Here is an 18,610-nt window from a genome sequence, read left to right as displayed (position 1 = left end):
AAAATACCTCATTTTTCTAATTTTTAAGACTTACTCCCCCCCCCAACTACCCCAAAGAGAACAAATAAGTTCCGATTATGTCAATCATGTATCTAGGACTTGCGCTTATTTTTCCCATCAAGTTTCATCCCGATCCCTCTACTCTAAGTGTTTCCCAAGATTTTAGGTTTCCCCCCTCCAACTCCCCCCAATGTCATCAGACCCAGTCGGGATTTAAAATAAGAGCTCTAAGACACAATATCATTCCAAACATTAAATTTCATTAAGATCCAAATACCCGCTGATAAGTTAAAAGTACTTCATTTTTTCTATTTTTTGCGAATTAACCGGGCCCCCACTCCCCCCCAGATGGTCAAATCGGGAAAACGACTATTTCTAATTTAATCTGGTGCGGTCCCTGATACGCTTGCCAAATTTCATCGTCTTAGCTTACCTGGAAGTGCCTAAAGTAGCAAAACCGGGACAGACCGACAGACAGACAGACAGACCGACAGAATTGGCGACTGCTATATGTCACTTGGTTAATACCAAGTGCCATAAAAATGTAATTTGAAAAGCATGTGAATATAAAATGATTTTAGCATTTAAAGTGACCAAGATATAAATCATCATTGTTGAATCGACAGATGGACTAACAACAAAATTTTTTTTAATGATTGTTCGCTATTATTCTCTAGAAGAGCAGAAACCAGTCGAGGAGAAATTCCTTGTTGTTCCCTCGAATCTTCCTTCCACTAACGTAACATACACGGCGAATGACTCGCATATGACACCACCATGCAGATTAATCCCCATTATTCCCCTCATGCTCATTTTATTGCTTATTTAATATTTAAATATAAAATAAAACATGGCTTCCGCCACTTTATCAATAATCAAGTTTGTAAATTAGTTAATTAAACTTGTTTGGCTCCTTCAAAATGAACAATCATTGTTCCTAGGGTTCCAATGAGGAAATGACTATTAAAAATTGATTTTGAGAACGAATTCAAAAAGTTTTTTCTCTTGAAAATATTTGGAAATTGAAAACTTTTCAGTATAATTGGCTGAGACGTAAAGGCAATTTTGAAAATCTACTGAAACTTTTCGGTGAAAATGTGTCTTTGAAAATTGATTAATTCTGCTGAATTGATAATAACCACTTAGATATTTTTTGGGAAAAAAGCGTAAATGTTCTTTATTTTTGAAAGTTTTTCGTAGTTTAAAGTAAAAATCGACGGTTCTTGAACTGCAGCCTAAGAATGATTTATAGGTTCCTTCTGCCTATATAGACCACGCAGGTGGACTCTACAGAGTATGAGTTATATTGGTTGATGGTATAGTATAGTAAAGAGTCTACCATCGAAACTGGTCCCTCCAAATGGATTGTTGCTGCATTAGCTGAACATTTTGCTCCTGTCAAATTTTCATGAATAAATCATGAAAAATGTTTTCAAGAAAACAAGCACACTGGGTTTACAAATAGATCTGGGAATAACCAGGGGAATTTTTTTCCTCTTTGTGCCTCTGCGTTAAACATTTTGCGTAAATAATTGCCATTTTTTTTACCATACCAATTGGGTATGCAAACACGGTTTCGGATTGGTAGGAGGATGGAGTAGAATTACCAAATGTAGGCCTAAATCAAGGATATACGGAATAATTTATTTTGTGATATTAGAATTCGAAAGAAAGAGACAATGAATTTGAAATATAAATAAATTAAAGGAATTTAAAAAAAAGGTCAAGATTTGATGACAAAAGTGTGTTCTTTGTGTTTGATTGTTTTTAGTAATGAATATGAAATAAATAGTAGTGAAGTAGTAATAAAATAGTAGTTGAAAGAACTTGCAGTGGGTGATGAAATGAGTTTTTCTCAGATTTTAGTTTATGGACAGTTTAGAGTATATGAAGAACGAAGAGCTGTCCCGATGGGAGTAGGAAAACAAATCTTTATATTATCAATAATATCATATCAAATCGTTTTTTTTTTTTCATTGGAAATCTATAGTCCTGTTTCTGTTGTCCCACTCGTTAGTGGAAATTTCGGGAAGCGTATTGATGGAGCGGAAAATATAAACTTCACTAAAGTTCACATAAACATCACAACAAGTACAAAAACGGAATACAAAATTATTAAATAAGCTTCAACTAGACTTCAAATAAATTTTTGAAGTTCAATAAACTTCACAATAATTACAAAACGTAGTACAAAACTCTAGAGTCTGATATAGTGAAGCAGGAATTGACAAGTTGTATTTCATTTCTTCAAGTTTGTTAAATTTTGCACTCAAATTCCGTCGAAAATTTTATGTTAAAATAATGTTCGTAAATTAATATGTTAAATATGTTCGCAGAAACACAATTTTTATAAACTTGCCACTAACGATGTATGTGTTATAGTGGTAGAAACTTGGCTTATAATAGTACGGCCAAGCGTTCGCAGAAACACAATTTTTTGTAAGTTACCATTAACAATGTGCTTCTTAAAGTGGCAGAAACGTGGCCTATATTGCGGCAAGTATAGCAACTGGCGTAGGAAAAGAAGTATTTGTAATTCAAACTAATCCCTCTTCCCAAAATGTGAAAACGTCTGTAAAAATACTTGTAGCTGTTGGGAAAGAGAAGCTGTGAAACTTGAGAAAAAGTGACGAAAGATTCCTACTTTGAATAAAAGTTTGACTTTTTCTTCCTATAAACCTACTTTGTAAGATTTAACTTTTACATGCCATTGGAAAAAATCTAAAAGGTTTCAAATCTAGAGTTTCTGACCCAGACAAAGAAGCAACGCCATCTAATACTTCCTAGTAAAATCCTAAAGCATAAAATTTTACTCTGCCGCTATGCTGCTTGTGGCGTTAGTATCACAGGCATTTTTGCTTTGTTTTTTTGACTGGTTAACCCACTCCTGTGTGTAATGGTATTAGATTTTTCACTTTTCCCTACGAGCCATGATAAAACACTAAAGGTTCATCTGTCTACTATTTTCTCGGCTTTTATCTTTATAAACCTGTATCTTTTCAATTAAAACGTTAAAACAAAATTGAAAAACAAGTTCAAATTTAGTTTACGATATAACTCCATAAATTATGAAATTGATCATTATTGCCTTTCTAAAGGTTGAAGTTGCATCTTAAAACTAATTTTCCCCAATGATCACCTCAGTTAAAAATAAACGTTTCTAACCACTTGAGAAAATATTCGGGAAGGCTGAAGTCGAAAATAGGTCCTTGTTTTTCCCAATGTATGCAGGTGGGGAGGATTGCTTAATTCATTTTTGGGTTTCTGTAGGTAATAAATGGACTGCAGGAGGAGTTTGTTCTGGGCGGGTATATAAGGAAGGAATGGGCGAATTTTATATTAAGTAACTGAAGTTTTGTGTGTACTAAGAAGTTGCTATTGCGTATTTTTGTACTAATTATGGCCCATAAAAGGCCAAACACGTTCTTTTTTTTACTATGCAAATTTTCGGTTACTATGAAGCGTGGTTCATTCTTTACTATTTACGTGGTTCATTCTTTCACTATTTACGTGGTTCATGGTTGCAGCTGTCGCTGCAACCATGATAAATACTATCATATCTTCTTTTTTATTTTCTTATGAAGAAAAAAGACGTAGAGGGAGTGTTCCAACCATGGCCACAAGTACAAAAGTATCCACTTTGGAAAAGATAAGAAGCTATATTATTAACATTCCTCCAAGGTCAACTTGAATTCTTTTTATATGGTACAAGCAGTCGAAAAAAGTCGAAAAAACCAAACAGTAGTGTCGATTTGTAAAAATGGGGGAGGACGTCAAAACGACCAGTTAGTCACGATAAAAAGATAAATAGCTGGGAAATAGAAATAAGAAGGTATTTGGTAATATAAAAAAATATAATAGTGTTTTTCTTTTTTATTTCAGTTGGAATCAGACAATGCATTCCCGGGAATAGTGCCACCTGGACAAGAATATTCTAAGCCCTCAGAAATGATGCCACATTCACACTTACCTCAAAATCCAGAATCTGATATGAGGAGGCAAGAAGGTAGGTGCTAACAATTAGATCAAAGGCAGGATGAACCAAAATATAAATCCCCTTCTTTGCATCAACATTAACTTATAACTTTGTAGGAAGAAGACGAACGAGTCTCAAAGTATGGTATGGGAGTTTGATGTTAGGGGCAGTTCGCGTTCCTGCAAAAAAAAAAAATGAATGACTAGTGAGAGATTTCATTAGTTAAATACCTTTACGAAATTTATTACAAATTGTTTTCATGCAATGAAATTAACTTACGGTTTCAATAAAATCAAATCAAATGTTCAAAGCTTAATCACGCATTTTTGGCTGGCTCAATGTCGAGTCATGATTCTTCTAAAAATATGAGTGGAAATCAGTAGAAATTAAAAGCTGGGTTACCAGCTAGGAAAAAAGTTGAATATAAATAAACTACTACGCATCATTGTTATTACTATTGTAGATGGCATGCATACAAAAATTGATCCCCCCCCCCAAAAAAAAAAAAAATTCGAAAAATACATAATCTCCTATTTATCGTCATGTAGTACCGTTGAATAAACCGTAAAAAAAAAAAAAAAAAAAAAAAAAATCCAAAGAAACGTCAAACAATATTTGTTCACCTGATATTGTAAGATGTAGGACTAAATGTTGGAAGGATCGATTTACTAATGCATTATGAGAAGTACTATTTAAAACTTCGTTGTATTCTTGAATTCCAATGGCAAATCTTTGTGCCTATGTAGTGGCAGCGCATAAATCAAAACTAATTTCTATGCTCATTTCTACTTCCGCCCTCCCCCGCTTCTTCCCCCCCCCCCCCCGAGTTAATAAATTATTTTGTTCAATCTAGCCACTGGTCGTCTTGTATGATGAATCAGCGCATGGCAAATGTGACGTAAATTGTGCCAAGCGTGGTGGAGACTGCATTCAGTGTAGCGAAACTGCGCAGCACACTTGACGTTCTGAGACGTGTAACAGGCGACGCAAAGTGGGTGCCTCCTCTGTACTGACACTAAAAATTTTTATATATCCTTAAAGTGTCTCAAGTCACGATGAAACTAATTGCACTAGATCCTGTTGCTGAAATTAAAAGAGATGAGCAAATGCCATCTGTTCAAGAACTACTACAATAAATCCCACTATAAAACTAATGACAAAATGGCCATAGCGGCCCCCTTTTGAGATGTATCTATGAGCTAAAAATTTAACAAGAAATGTGAAAATAAATAGTTAAAATTGAATATATTGGTAGATAGGGTAGATATGCAGTTTGTTGAGACTGTCAGACCCATATCTAGAATTTAAAGAATTATTGAATAAAAATATGTCCTATAGTTGTTGAAAGAAAATTTGGTAATTTAATTTTTCTGTGTATTATGTTTTATTCCGTTTTCCATTTGTGCTATTTAAAATAAGACTACGTTACTTTAGCTTAGCTGTGGTAATTAACAGCTTTTATGTCACAAAGTCTAACTTTTAGAAGAGATTTAGAAAGCTAAAAGTCATATTTCAGGGTTTCTAACTATCATTAGCTATGAATTTCGGGTGCCTACAGAGAATATTTTTCATTCTCTGAAATATAGCCATAATGGTTTTGACATTGCTCTAATTAAGATCATGAGGTAACATCAGTGGTGTAGCTAGTGAGCAGGCAGGACGGCTGTCCCAGGGTACAGCCTTTGAGGGAGTGCCAAACTGAGTTGTCTTTTACTGTCTTGCTTAATTAGATTGTGTTAGTGATGGAGGGGGGGGGGCTGACTTTGTCCACGGGGCTGAAAACTCTTGTTACACCTCTGTATAAGGTTTCGGGAGATAAACTCTAGTATGTTGGTTATTCGTAACTTAGGAAAAAGTCTGAATTTTCTTAAAGCCCTAACTCTGTATTTGGCTTAAGAATTTTGACGTAAGACAAGTAATTGGTGGAGTTTCAACAAGCTAGATTAACAGAAATTAGTTTGTTATCTCTTAGTTCTGCTGCGGGCTTAGAATGCTTATTTTTCTCCATAAAAAATATAGGAAAAGAAGGGGAATTTCCTCTAGAACTTGGCGCTAGTTTTCATTGAATCTCAAAAATGACCCATAACAGGACCTAACGCTGGCCAATTTTTCTGTTGGGGTTACTAGTCACAAAAGCAACAAAATGAGGCTAGTGAGTCATACAGAAACTTAACAACGGGCATTGCAAAATCATAAAGTATCAGGGGCTGCCCAAGATTGCATCCTTAGGTACATCCTACTTCAAAATAAACAGACCATTGAGTTAATGGATAGATTCTTGTATAAGCTTTAATGCAGATTTTAGTAGAAATTCAATAAATATGTATGACTTAGGCGGTTTCCACTTTGCACTATGTTTGACCAGAATACCTTTTAATGTCAAATAGTTATTAACATATTGGGATGAAAACATGTTTTCAGTTCTTGAGACGCTTCGTAAGCTCCTAAATGCGGCCATAAAAATAGTATAGAAGCATGACTCTTCAGCTGTGTAATCTGTTTTTTGTTCCGTTTTTAATTTTATATTCTTTTCTCCCACAAAAATGTTATCCATAAAATAGCTACTATAGTCAGTATATTGTCCAGACAACCCACTGCATTTATCATGATCGTGGAAATCTCCGCCTTGAAATTCATAGCCTAGCCACATATGAGTGTTGCCTTTGGCTACGCTCATGTGTATTTTATTTTACCCTTTTTTGTATTTGTATAATTAAAGATTTTTCGCCTGGATTTTGATATCTACGGAAGTTACTTATAATTTTTGTTGGAACAGGTGCCTTGATTTTATGCTTCGTTGGCTTAATTTCTTTTTCTTTTTAAATAATTTTTTTCAGTGACCAAAAAAATAATCTTTTTTCAGGAGTACCAAAACATTTTGAAGATTCAACCCCTCCGTCAGCACGATCTTCTGAGAATCTGTATCGAGAGTCTCCAATTTCAGGAACTAACCCAGAATTAATGGAGCAAATAATGCCACCCATTAGTGGCCCAATTCAACATATCAATGGAATTGAATCCATTCCAGGTTAGTTTCAATATCCAAAGGTTATAACCTAGTCAGTCCTGTCCTAGTCTTTATGAAAGAAGATGAACAACCAAGGTTGTATCCAGGGAGGGGGTTGGAGGTTTGAACAAATTTTGTTGAAAGCCAGAGATTGGACATATTCCATGGCTGAGGGAGTTAGGGTTTCAATTTAATACCCTCTGCTTCTAAAAGTAAAGGTTGGAATTGGACAAATTTGATAATTGAAGGTGTTCGAGTTCCTTCGAAGCGCTATGATTCGGCTAATTAGAAAAAGATTATTGTTTTAATAATTGTTTTAATAATGGCGTGCTTTTCAACTCTTCTGCCATCTATTATTTTCTTCTTTTCTGCTAAATTGTTCGGAAAGACTTATTGGTAAGAAATCACTGGGGGCTGGGGTGTGATAAAACCCAACCGACGAAAAGTGATCACCCTCGTGAATTACGCAAAATCATCTGTCGGCTTGCTGAAACTCCATCAGAATACCTCACAGAATGTAGATTCTGGGCATCAAAGAAAAGTCTTTGACATGTCTTTCCTAGAGGAAAAGATATTATGCTGAGATACTATTTGATGAATCTTTTTACATGTATTTGAAGTTTCAATAAAGGCTAACTGAGAGATGTTCACTTTTTTGGTTAAAAAATGACCTTTTTTGTAAAATATTTGACATGAATAATAATGAAAACTTTCAATTTATCAAGAAACACAGAAAACTTTCCAGTACGGCTTCTGCACGCCTATCCCCTCACCACCGTCTTATCCGTTTCTTTCGATGATTTTGTGTGTGTATTTGCTTTTCTCTTTGTGTTTTTTTTATTTATTTATTCTTACTGCGTCATATTTACTTTATATATGGCGTGGGTGATAAATAAATAAAAAAATAAATGACCTTTGATTTGCGAAACCAAACTTTGTCTTCAAGACAGGTTTGATGATAGTCTAAAAAACGGAATTCGTTTCGTCAAAGAGAAATGGGACCTTACGTGGTTTAAAAAAAAGAGATGGTTTAAGCCCCAGTCTTGGAGTAATCAGACCCCATTTGATCAGTTACGTAACTATTTTCCAACCGGCCAGTTAAGAGTTGAAATTATCGTGTATAAATTAACAATCGGTCGCTTTTGTTGTTAACTCACTCCTATTTACAAAGCGCTTTTCTTGTAGAAGGAAATAAAAGAAGAAGAAGAAAAAAGATGATGAAGAAGAAGGAGAAATAAATAGTTGTTTTTTTTTTATTCTCCATTGTGTAACCTAGGGAGCACTGGCATAGTCGGGATTTTTTTGTAGGAATCAGATTCATGCAGGGGAAGGGTTGAAATTATAAAATGGTGTATTTGTACACACTATGAAATAAATAAATTCACGACAATTTTCAAATTTCAAGAGGAAGGGGCAAGTACTGCAGAAGATAAGTATTAGAAGGAACGGTATGTAATATGTATAAATTAAAGCATAAAAATTTACTATTTTTATAATATAAACTTTACTCAAAACTTTACTTAACTTTATATATAAACTTTGCTTTAAAATTTTTTTTTTAACTTTAAAAACTGTTTGAGTTATGTCTAAAATCTGAACAGCTAAAATCTTAGTAAAAAGAGGCTTTTCAGTGTCTTTCCTCTTCTATGTTTATGTTTTATTTTTTGACAGTGAAGAATATTCCAATGTATATTGAATATATGTTGTCTTAAATTTATGCTTAAATTTGAAAACATACACTTATAAAACTGTTATTTAAAAAGTTTCTAAGTCCGATTTCAGCATAAAAGATCAATTCCAAAACTGTCTGTGTCCAGATATTGTAGCGGATATTTCATTTTTCTTAGAGTCAAATCGTAAAAATGGTTCATATCTAGTTCTCTATCACACAAAACTAAGACATATAGTGTCGTCATCAAATGCATAATAATTATGCTTTACTTATTAAATTCTTTTTTCATAGCTATTTTAAAAAATGTATTGTTTATGGATAATTAAAAATAATGCAAGATAATCTTATATATGTACGATGCAAAAAAGGCGTGCCTGCATAAATTTACATCATGGATTTCTAGTTTTGGGTCATACATATATACCCAAGTCTCCATTTGATTATATATACCCAGACATACCCAGTACATATGGGTATATAATGGGATTTGGGTGAGCTAAATTATTAAGGTACATGTTCCCATTGAAATAAGCAATTTTATAAAAAGGCTGTAGCTGTAAAGGTGGACTATAGGGACGAGATACTTACATCACTGGATTCTTTAGTTCCAGATCCATCCATTCACCGAACTAGAATTTCGAATCACTGGAATCACTGGATTCTTTAGTTCCAGATCCATCCATTCACCGAACTAGAATTTCGAATCACCGGAATCACTGGATTCTTTAGTTCCAGGTCCATCCATTCACCGAACTAGAATTTCGAATCACTGGAATCACTGGATTCTTTAGTTCCAGATCCATTCTATTCACAAGTGAAGGTATTCCATTCACTGAACTAGAAGAGTCTGAGTAACATTTTGTTGTGAACTGAATATTTTGATGTGAGATCTAAATTTGTTGTAAAAACAAGAACATTATTTTTTCTTCAGCAAATTGTCGGTGTATTTTCAATCTTAAGCTCCATGTGCACCAAATTTCTAAAATGTAGTTCGGCAGATGGATGGAGTTGAATCTCAGCTAGTGAATGATGTCAAAATTTGCCGTGCCCTGAAACGTTGAAATCCTGGGAGGACAGAAAAAAACATACAAAAAATTTCATAAGGAATATAAACCTTAAGTACTAAAAAACTGGCGATTTTGCAAAGAAAAATGGAAATTATCTGGAAAATCTGGATGGGCTTGTGACGGGTATGGGCATTCTTGCGCAGCACCAAAATGATGGAGGCCATGTGAATTAAGGGAATGTCTAAACCAAGAATAAATATCTCAATAAGAGGCCGTATTATCCAGATTGTACCTAGAGACACTTTTTCTTGAGCAAGAATGTAGTCTTGAGGTTAAAACCCTCCAAAATTATGATTTTTTTTGTGTTCCAGTTGCCATGTTCAACTATTTCACCAAACAGGATATCTACTGGAAGACACCTCAGAAAATCAAAATTCCTCTAAAGTTGGTTAACAATTTCGTTTGAATTTGATAAAAAAAAAAAAAAAAAAATGAAGAAAAAAAGAAATTTAAAAATAAAAGGAATTTAATTTGATGCTTTATATTTCAGGTCCCAGTAATTGCAACGCCCCCCAGGAAAGGCAAGCATGTATGTACAGCGGTAGGGATGAAGATCCTCGTATGACAGCAATGTCCTTACTGGGGAATGCCCCACCCCAGGATTTGACGGGTAGTGTTGTTTCAAATGAACCAGTTGAAGAGATTGAATCTACATTTGACCCAGCTTACTTAGTTGGTATACGAGTTAAACAGGAACATGACTTGTACGATATGTGGAAGTGAATATGTGGTTTTGAACTTTTTTTTTACTTATATTGAAGTGTATATTAATATCAGTTACGAATGTCAGCGTTTTAACGCGGTGAAATTGAATCTTTCAGCTTTTGAATAAAAAAAGCTCGGTAAAAACCAAATTATATCCGAATAGTCCTTTGTGACTTAAGTCAAAAAAGGTCATCTTAAATCCATTAAACTAAATCAGGCTGAGAATTTATTCGTTAGAAAACTTCCACGTTAAGAGTAAAAATATTTATTAATGCAAAAGGCGTTATGTTTGGGCAAATTTTTCTGACGAAGAATGACTATTTTGAACTATACGGCCTCCCCCCTCCCCCCTTATGATGTTGATAAAATTGCGGTTTTCAAATTTTTTTCAAATTTGTCTTATAATTTGTGTGTAGTTGGCACTTTTCTTGGCAAAAAATCAATAGTTGGTAAATATTTAAACACCATTAAAGATACAAAAAAAATCTGATTTTAAAAAACACTGTTGCCATCAAACAAAGATAAAACTACTTAGATGTTCTTATATGATTTCGCCAGCAATGCAGTATTGCTAATCGTTCACAATCTCCAGAGCAAAAATTTCGAAAATTAGGTATATCTGATTTAAGAAAATATTTTCTTGAAATTTTATAGAAAGGAACTCAATCTTTCGAATACCATTCTGGGAAAGAATACCAATATTACATCCGTCTAAGAGGAAGATTTTATTTATTTTAGTAGTAATTTATCAACCAAAAAAATAGGATTTTCAGTACTGTCGACATTAAGCTATTTTTTTTATGCGATGGAAAATCTGACTTTCTGTTTAAAATTCGCCCAGTGATTTCAGAGGTAAACTCTCGTTTTTCGTTTTTTTTTTTGTGGTTCTCAATAAAAAATATGTACATTATTCAAGGAGACGAAAAAAAATAAATAAATAAAAACATTATTTCCAGTCCTCCCTCCCCGCTCTCTGAATCTAAATCGCACATATGGGCCTGAGTTTAGCTTGTACTTCTTTATGATAATCATCTCAGCCTGAACATAATCTAAAAAATTGCAGAATATTATTATTACAATTCTATTTTTTCGTTCAAGGTCTTCCAAATAAAATTAATAACAACACCTTTTATATATTCTGAGTTAAATTCTGTATTTCATTCCTGTATTGAATATGATGACAGCTTAAATAGTTTAAATTAGTGAAATGTAAGTATTTTGTTTGTAGTTATTATAATTTGTGCGTTTTGTAATATTATTCTACTCATTTTAGAATGATCATAAGCAACACTGAACAAATTTGTTTCGGCTCAAGAACTAAAATATGGTGCCAGTTTTTGTGTTTTCTCGTTAAAGAAATTTTTTTTCTTATAATTAACAAAGTTAATTATGTTCCTGAATTCAGTATGGGAAGCCGCATAGGGGAGCATTCCTAAAAGTTTGAATTTTTCTCTAAAATATGCACAAGAATAAAAAAAAAACATCAACGACCCTTTAAATTTGTTTAATTATGATTCATAATAAATATATTACATAATAAATAAATAATTTATTTATTTTAGCTGGAGGTAACAAACAAATTCAGATTAAAACATTTTAAAAAGGAGCGCATTAATTTTTAGACCTCATTAGCAACTGCGTAAATATCTCGACTAAATAGAACTTAATTCATTAGTGTTTTGAAAAATATTGAATTTTTGCTACATGCTTTCAAAGTGTAAAGAAAATGGACAGAGTCTAATGGCTGGAACGTATCAGCCAATATACAATATATATAATGACATACAATAAAAAATACAGAAAATGTATAATGCACAATCGTCGCATTGGCACCTTGGATTTGATAATGTTGGTAGAATTATGTTAATGGATCCCCATTTCTCTAAAATTTAGGGGAGGGTTTGGGATGAGTAAAAATATATTTTTCAATATTTAGGGGGGGGGGAAGTTGCGTTTACTTTCAGTTTTTTCAATAACAATGTCAAAAAAGGTATTCTTCAATGAAAATACCCCCCGAAAAATGCATTCTTCAAAATCTGGGGAAGGGGTGGTGAATAATCTAGAGATCACAGTCCCCTCCCTGCCCGACTTCCCCCTAAGTTGCGTTACTGTCTCCGTATTGAATTTAATGACATTCAAAATGATGTGAAACATCTGAACTAAGTGGAAAATGTTGTATGAAAAGTTTCACCTAACATTCTTGAGTCAGAAGCTATGTTTGTCTGTGTAATATGAGATTGTCCGAAGGATCTTTTTTAATTGTTTTTAGTATCAAATGACTGTATTCCATGCTAATGCCAGTTCACTTATGATTTTTATCAATTTTCTGTTTTTATGCTTTTTATATTTAGAAAAATCAAAATTGTAAATCAGATGAGGCCATGTCTTAACGGTGTTTTAGTTTTGTTGATTTCGCTTTCGGTGTTTAAGAAAAATGATGAATATGAATAAATTGTAGTTAGATGGCGCGAGAGGCATTTTGTGTTTGTAAAAAGCTATTAATATCAACATTCTTACAATGAAAAGATAAAGCTGCCCAAAGAGGTTTACATATTATGAGTCTTGGCAGGGTAAGGGGAACAATTCTTGAAATATACATGATTATTTTTTTCCTGAATAATTTTAGTTGAAGATTCTTCATCCTAGTTTAAACATGGGAATTTACCGGGTAAATAGGGAAAAGTGGATTTATTCTCCATGTCAAAACTGGCTCTCAATTTGGATGTCTATTTTTCTTCCTTTTTTATTATATTATTCGCATTTTTACGCAAAATTCAGTAACGTATTTAGGACTCATAATCTGGGGGGGGGGTTAAGGTACCTTAATAGAAGTGTTAAAACACAAAGTAAAGAAATTTAATGTCAGTAAAACTTGGAAGGGGCAGCTACTTCTCCTCTGTTTACGCCTAGAACCGACACTAGCAAGATTACTTTGCATAAAAAGATTGTTTCAGGTGTTATACAAGGTCGGGGGTGGGGGGTGCATTTCAAGAAAAATTAGAGGAAATGGGGAGCCTGGGATTTTTCCAAATGAAGATATAAAAAGAGTGTTTTTGCGTTATTCAGAATCTAGAGGTGTGGTGGGGGGGGGGGGGGTCAAATGAAAATAAAAGTATTTTTTACACATAAGGAAGACAATCCCCCCGCCTCCCTAATTGATATCCCTTGTGGAAGACTAAAGGATGTTGCAAACAATATGCACAAAATGTCTCTTCTTTTTATTTCAAACCAATTATTACAATCAAAATTTTAGTTTTATGTCTTTTTGTTAACTTAGAAGCACAAAAGAGCTTTTTCTGTCTACCTCTTCAGCAAATCACCATATTTTTTTTTCTTTACGAATGCCTAGCCGTACCATATCTTAAACCCTGACAACATTTACCCTTATGCTACCCCTTTCCCTTGTTATCCTAATCCATATCGGACGCGTTTTCCTGGTCCATTGTACCCTTTTTTTCACAAGGTTCGATAGCTACAGTGTTCAATGTTTATCTGTTTCTTTTATAATAGCCTTTTCAGGTGCGCACCCACGGGGGGCGGATCTGTAGCCCCCCCCCCGCAAGAAAAAAAAATACGTTCTGTTAATGTAAGTAATGCCTTAAAATATCGGTTTTCCTATGGAATTTTTAAAGTTTTCCGTTGATTGGCCCAAGAACCCTTGGTCAGCCCCCCCCCTAATTATTTTCTAAGTGCGCCACTGAGCCCTTTCTTTAGATACATATATATGTTGCTAATACCACGCCTCAATTATCCTCAGTATTGTTGTTAAGTTTCCTTTTCACGCCTTTAACCTTCAATAATGATTATTGAAGATTTTTCAGTATTTTTGAAGCTTTTAGCCTTTTACAATTCTTGACAAATTCATATCATGGGGAATTGAGACACATTAGCAATAGCTGTTTTCAATTACACTTTTCTGAGAAAATTCTTTAGCGAAAACGAAAATCTATTCCGCTATCTCCTGCAAAGAGAATGAGTGATTTATAAGGGTGGAAACGGGCGCTAATGTCGGCAAAAAACTGATAGTGCCATCTATCATTTGGTGACACTTGGTAATTTTTCATGTTTTGTAATGGTTTTTCTGTCAGGAACTGAGATCAGAGATTTATTACTTCACTTATTTTACCAATATGCAATTAATTATTGTTATTGCTGCGCTGAAAAAAGCCAAGTATCGCCAAACGTAGATGGGATTGATGTTGACGCTAGCGCCAGTTTCCACTTTCTTAAATTACCCATATTCTTTGATATCCTGTGTGATGTCTTGACTGAAAAATATATGCTTCATTTGAATTTTTGAGGTTAATTGCTTAGAAATCTTGTCGGAAGTTCAGAAGAAACCATTGTGCTAAGCTCAAAGGAAATGAGAAAACAAATTTATAAAACCAAAAAAATTTTGAATAACAATCATTGAATATTGAGTTTTGCTTATATTTTTGGTTATTTGGGAGTTTTTAAATTTATTCCAATATTTCTCAGAAATATATATTCCATTTCTACCAAATTTTTTAATTCAATATCTCTGCTGAGTCCATACAACCTGATCCAATTAGAAATTTCTCAGCAAATTTATAAAAAAAAATTATGCACTTGGGCAAAGACTAAAACCATATCTTAAATATCTGAAACCAGAATGGCATTTATAATTTAATCAGGTGACTTTCCTACTGTCGAAATTATACATAATACCCTTGAATGGTTTGCAAAAGCCTAATCATATTTTATTTATTGTTAGTTTAATTTATTCTCTTGGAAAAATCGTTATTGTAAGAAAAAGACGAAAAAAGTGGCCATTTTCACTTTATTTGCTGTAATTCAAAAAGAGCCAACAAGAATGTTGTTTTATTCAGTTTATTTAAAAAAAAAATTGCCAAGGAACTGGTTTTACAGGTGAAAATATCCTGTTTCAGTGTGTCTCAACTTACCACTTTAAAATGTGTTGTATGGCACGTCAGGGTAATGGTCAGGCACTTTCAAGGCCATATCCAGGGTGCAAGTTACCGGGTTTGAACCCCTCCTCCCTGGAATTTTTGTTTGACTCGTAGAAAAGTAACAAAATGCATATGAAAAATTTTTGATGCGTTTTGTAAAGTCCTCCCCCTCCTCAAAACAAAAATTCTAGATACGGCCTTGTATTAAACTATCAGTAATATTGGCCTCGTGAGCAACACGGTTTAGTTGGCCTGATTCCATTAAAGTATAGTTTAACGCACAAAAGCTGTTAGCCTCGTCTCTGAAAACTTCAAAATCTTTTAACCTATTTGTAATTGAAGATAATTGCTAGCGTAAGAGATGAAGCCGAGGTTCCCCAATGACTATCCGGGGCTATATATTTATCTCTTTATGCATAAAATATATCTTATGTTTAATAATTATTCCAAGATAATGGATTTTAAACTATTAAATATAGTACAATTATAGTTTTTACAATACTCTTAGCCACTGGCCTATTCTGAGCGGTTCTTTTAAATGTGTAATCGTTTATTGCTCTTTTTATTTGTGTATTATCTTTAAAGCAAATCTAAAATGAAATTTAAAATATAAAAGTTTACAATGAAAAATTCTGAAAGTTTTAGAAAGTTGCCCATAAGAACAAAATATTAGATTTCTTTAATTATTTTGTAGATTAAGATTCAAATAATATTCATGATTAAGAGTCAGCAGTGCTCATGATGTAAACCTCTAATTGTTTATAATCAACTTGAATAATAAACTGCTAGTTATAAAATTATTTTTTTGTATAAAAATACTTGAATCACTCCTAATCTAAATAAACAAAAAATGAAAAGCAAGAAAATTAAGGCCTTCTCCCAAAGGAAAACGACCAATGGTATCTTGATGCTCTTAGTTCTCTAATGGTTGTTTAAATGTAGGAGGGGCTTACATTATGGGATTAAAAATGATCCATGATTGGTCTGGTAAAAACAATCTGCCAAGAAACGAGTTTATATACTTGAATTTTGCAATGGAAATTAAACGTGGCAATGCGAGATGGCCATAATTCTGCCTCATTTTGTGTTAGTTATGAACCAGGTCCCAGTTTAAATGTTGCAATGCGGTTTAACAAAATAGTTTATGTGGAATGAGGGCTATTTATGAAGACAGTGATTAAAATAATTTAAGTGAATTTTTTAGTTATAAAACCAATAGCCATCTTCAGCCGATTCAAATAAACACAAAAATAAAAAATAAGTATGACTGATGATCAGTGGCACGATCAAGAAAAGTTAGGGGAGGGGGCAAAATGTATTGTTCAAAATCTAGGGGGAATTATTTTCAATGAAAATGTCAAAGAACACTTTACAATGAAGATGTGCCTAAAAAGCTAATACTAAAAATCTCGAGCAGAAAAAAAAAGAAAGAATCTTGGCTTCATCGCCCCATTCGTGATTTTACAAATAATTTCCGACTTTATTTTATTTTTCATGTCTTAATTCCGAACTAGCCAAACCCCCCCCCCCCCCCATTCCTTCACCTTTCGCACAATTAATTGTTTATAATTCATGAAGCATATCTTCGAGGTCGCTTTTGCGTTGTACTTGTGCCAAAAACGTAATTGAAATTCAACTATTTAGCCAACTTTAATTAAATAACAATTTAGGGTCAAATTGAAAACTGATTATGCATCAATCGGGTGTTTACCTTTAGTTTTATGACATTTAAAAGATTATTATTAAAAGTTACAATTCAACTCCAATTTCTTAGAATCCAGTTACCACCTAATTCTAATAACAGCTTAGGGTATCAGTACAATTCGTCATTTCACTAACCAGTGGCGTAAATTTACGAGAATTCAGAAAGGGGGTGGGGCAAAATGTATTTTTTCTAGGTCTAAGGGGGGATATGTGTTTTCTCCAATGAAAATTCCAAAAAAGGTATTTTCAATGAAATTACCCAATACAGGTATATTTTTAAAATCTAGGGTGGCAAATGTCCTCCTTCAATTGAAGCCAGCGGAAATAATAATTTAAAAATTCCATGAATTGCCAGTTGCAAAAGCTGTTGGTGCTATTATTGATAAATTAAAAACACGACAATATCCACCGTTTTATTTTGTCATGAAAATCCATATATCTCAAACTTATGGAAAATGTTTATTTTACACCTACCTCCTTGTGTTATTATTTATTTATTTTCCTTTTCTTTTTTTCTATGCAAAATCTGAAGGGTTTTATACATTTGATGAATGGAATTATGTTTATTCTATGCAAGTATGTCGCAGTCTGTATCTCTGTTAGATTGTTATTTTTGTAATAATGTAAGCGAAGGCATGCTTATCTTTGTAAAATATACTAATTATCATAACTATCTTGCTTTGCAATTTGATTATAGGTGGATTCATGGCTACAAAAAGGGTTTGTGTAAAGGGAGAACCCCCCTTATGACAGATCTTACGTCCCATGTGCAAAATTGGTTGCTCTGGGCCCAGAAAAGAAATTCCTTCAGATTTCCAACCTGTGCCCTTTTTTACTTATAAGGTATACGAATTGTCGTGATTAGTTCCCTTCTTGCCTTGAGTAATAGTAGAGTCACTGAGCATATTTGAAGTCCCCCCCCCTTCGAAAGGTGGTTGTGAAGACCCTAAAAAAATTGAGCCAAAGACTTTTTTTAGGTTTTCAACCCCACTTTCGTGGGGTTTTCAACTCTACCTTATTAGATCGGACGTACGTGTACTTATGGACGAAAAAAGCATCAATTGTATAAGCCATGTGGTCGTTCTGTGCCCACTTCGTACAAGATAATTTTGTGAAATCAATTGAGGGGTTCTTTATGTGCTTCATTTAAAGAGGAGGCCTAAAAAATCTTGAAAAATGTCGACAAGAAGCATTAGTTTCTTTTTTTATATTTTAGAAATTTGTGCTATATAGTGTCAATTAACGAAAATTGAAAGGGGTAAAGGTGCAAAATTTATTTTTCAGAACGTAGGGGAGGGATGCAAATTTGTCATTTTTATTTTGTCAGTGAAAATACCGAAAAACAGGTGGTTTCAACGAAAATGCTCAAAAACTTTATAAGCTATGTCATATTCATTAAAATTTGTCTACGATATTTTGTTTCATTTTAATATTTGCTCTAATGTAATTGCGATGTTGTATGAATTTAGAATAAAATATAATATTCTTGAACTGTCAAAGATGCTCTCGAACTATTTTTGTTTATGCTGTTATTACTTTTTTTATTTT

The 18,610-nt window shown here is 33.4% G+C and overlaps 1 protein-coding gene across 2 annotated transcripts in view; it reads left to right on the top strand.

The window, feature by feature from the left end:
- The window catches only part of LOC136028270 (protein bric-a-brac 1-like), a 125,562-nt gene extending 107,829 nt beyond the window's left edge, over nt 1–17,733 (top strand). For both annotated transcript variants that reach the window (XM_065706005.1, XM_065706006.1), the window contains exons 6-8: nt 3,883–4,006; nt 6,840–7,004; nt 10,213–17,733. In XM_065706005.1, the coding sequence (XP_065562077.1) occupies nt 3,883–4,006; nt 6,840–7,004; nt 10,213–10,445 (522 nt within the window). In that variant the 3' untranslated portion in view covers nt 10,446–17,733. The remainder of the gene's footprint in view (nt 1–3,882; nt 4,007–6,839; nt 7,005–10,212) is intronic.
- Nucleotides 17,734–18,610: the final 877 nt, after the last annotated feature.

The sequence above is a fragment of the Artemia franciscana genome, chromosome 6, assembly GCF_032884065.1.
Source record: "Artemia franciscana chromosome 6, ASM3288406v1, whole genome shotgun sequence".
NCBI classification, from domain to species: domain Eukaryota; kingdom Metazoa; phylum Arthropoda; class Branchiopoda; order Anostraca; family Artemiidae; genus Artemia; species Artemia franciscana.
This window is presented reverse-complemented; position numbering and strand designations above follow the sequence as displayed.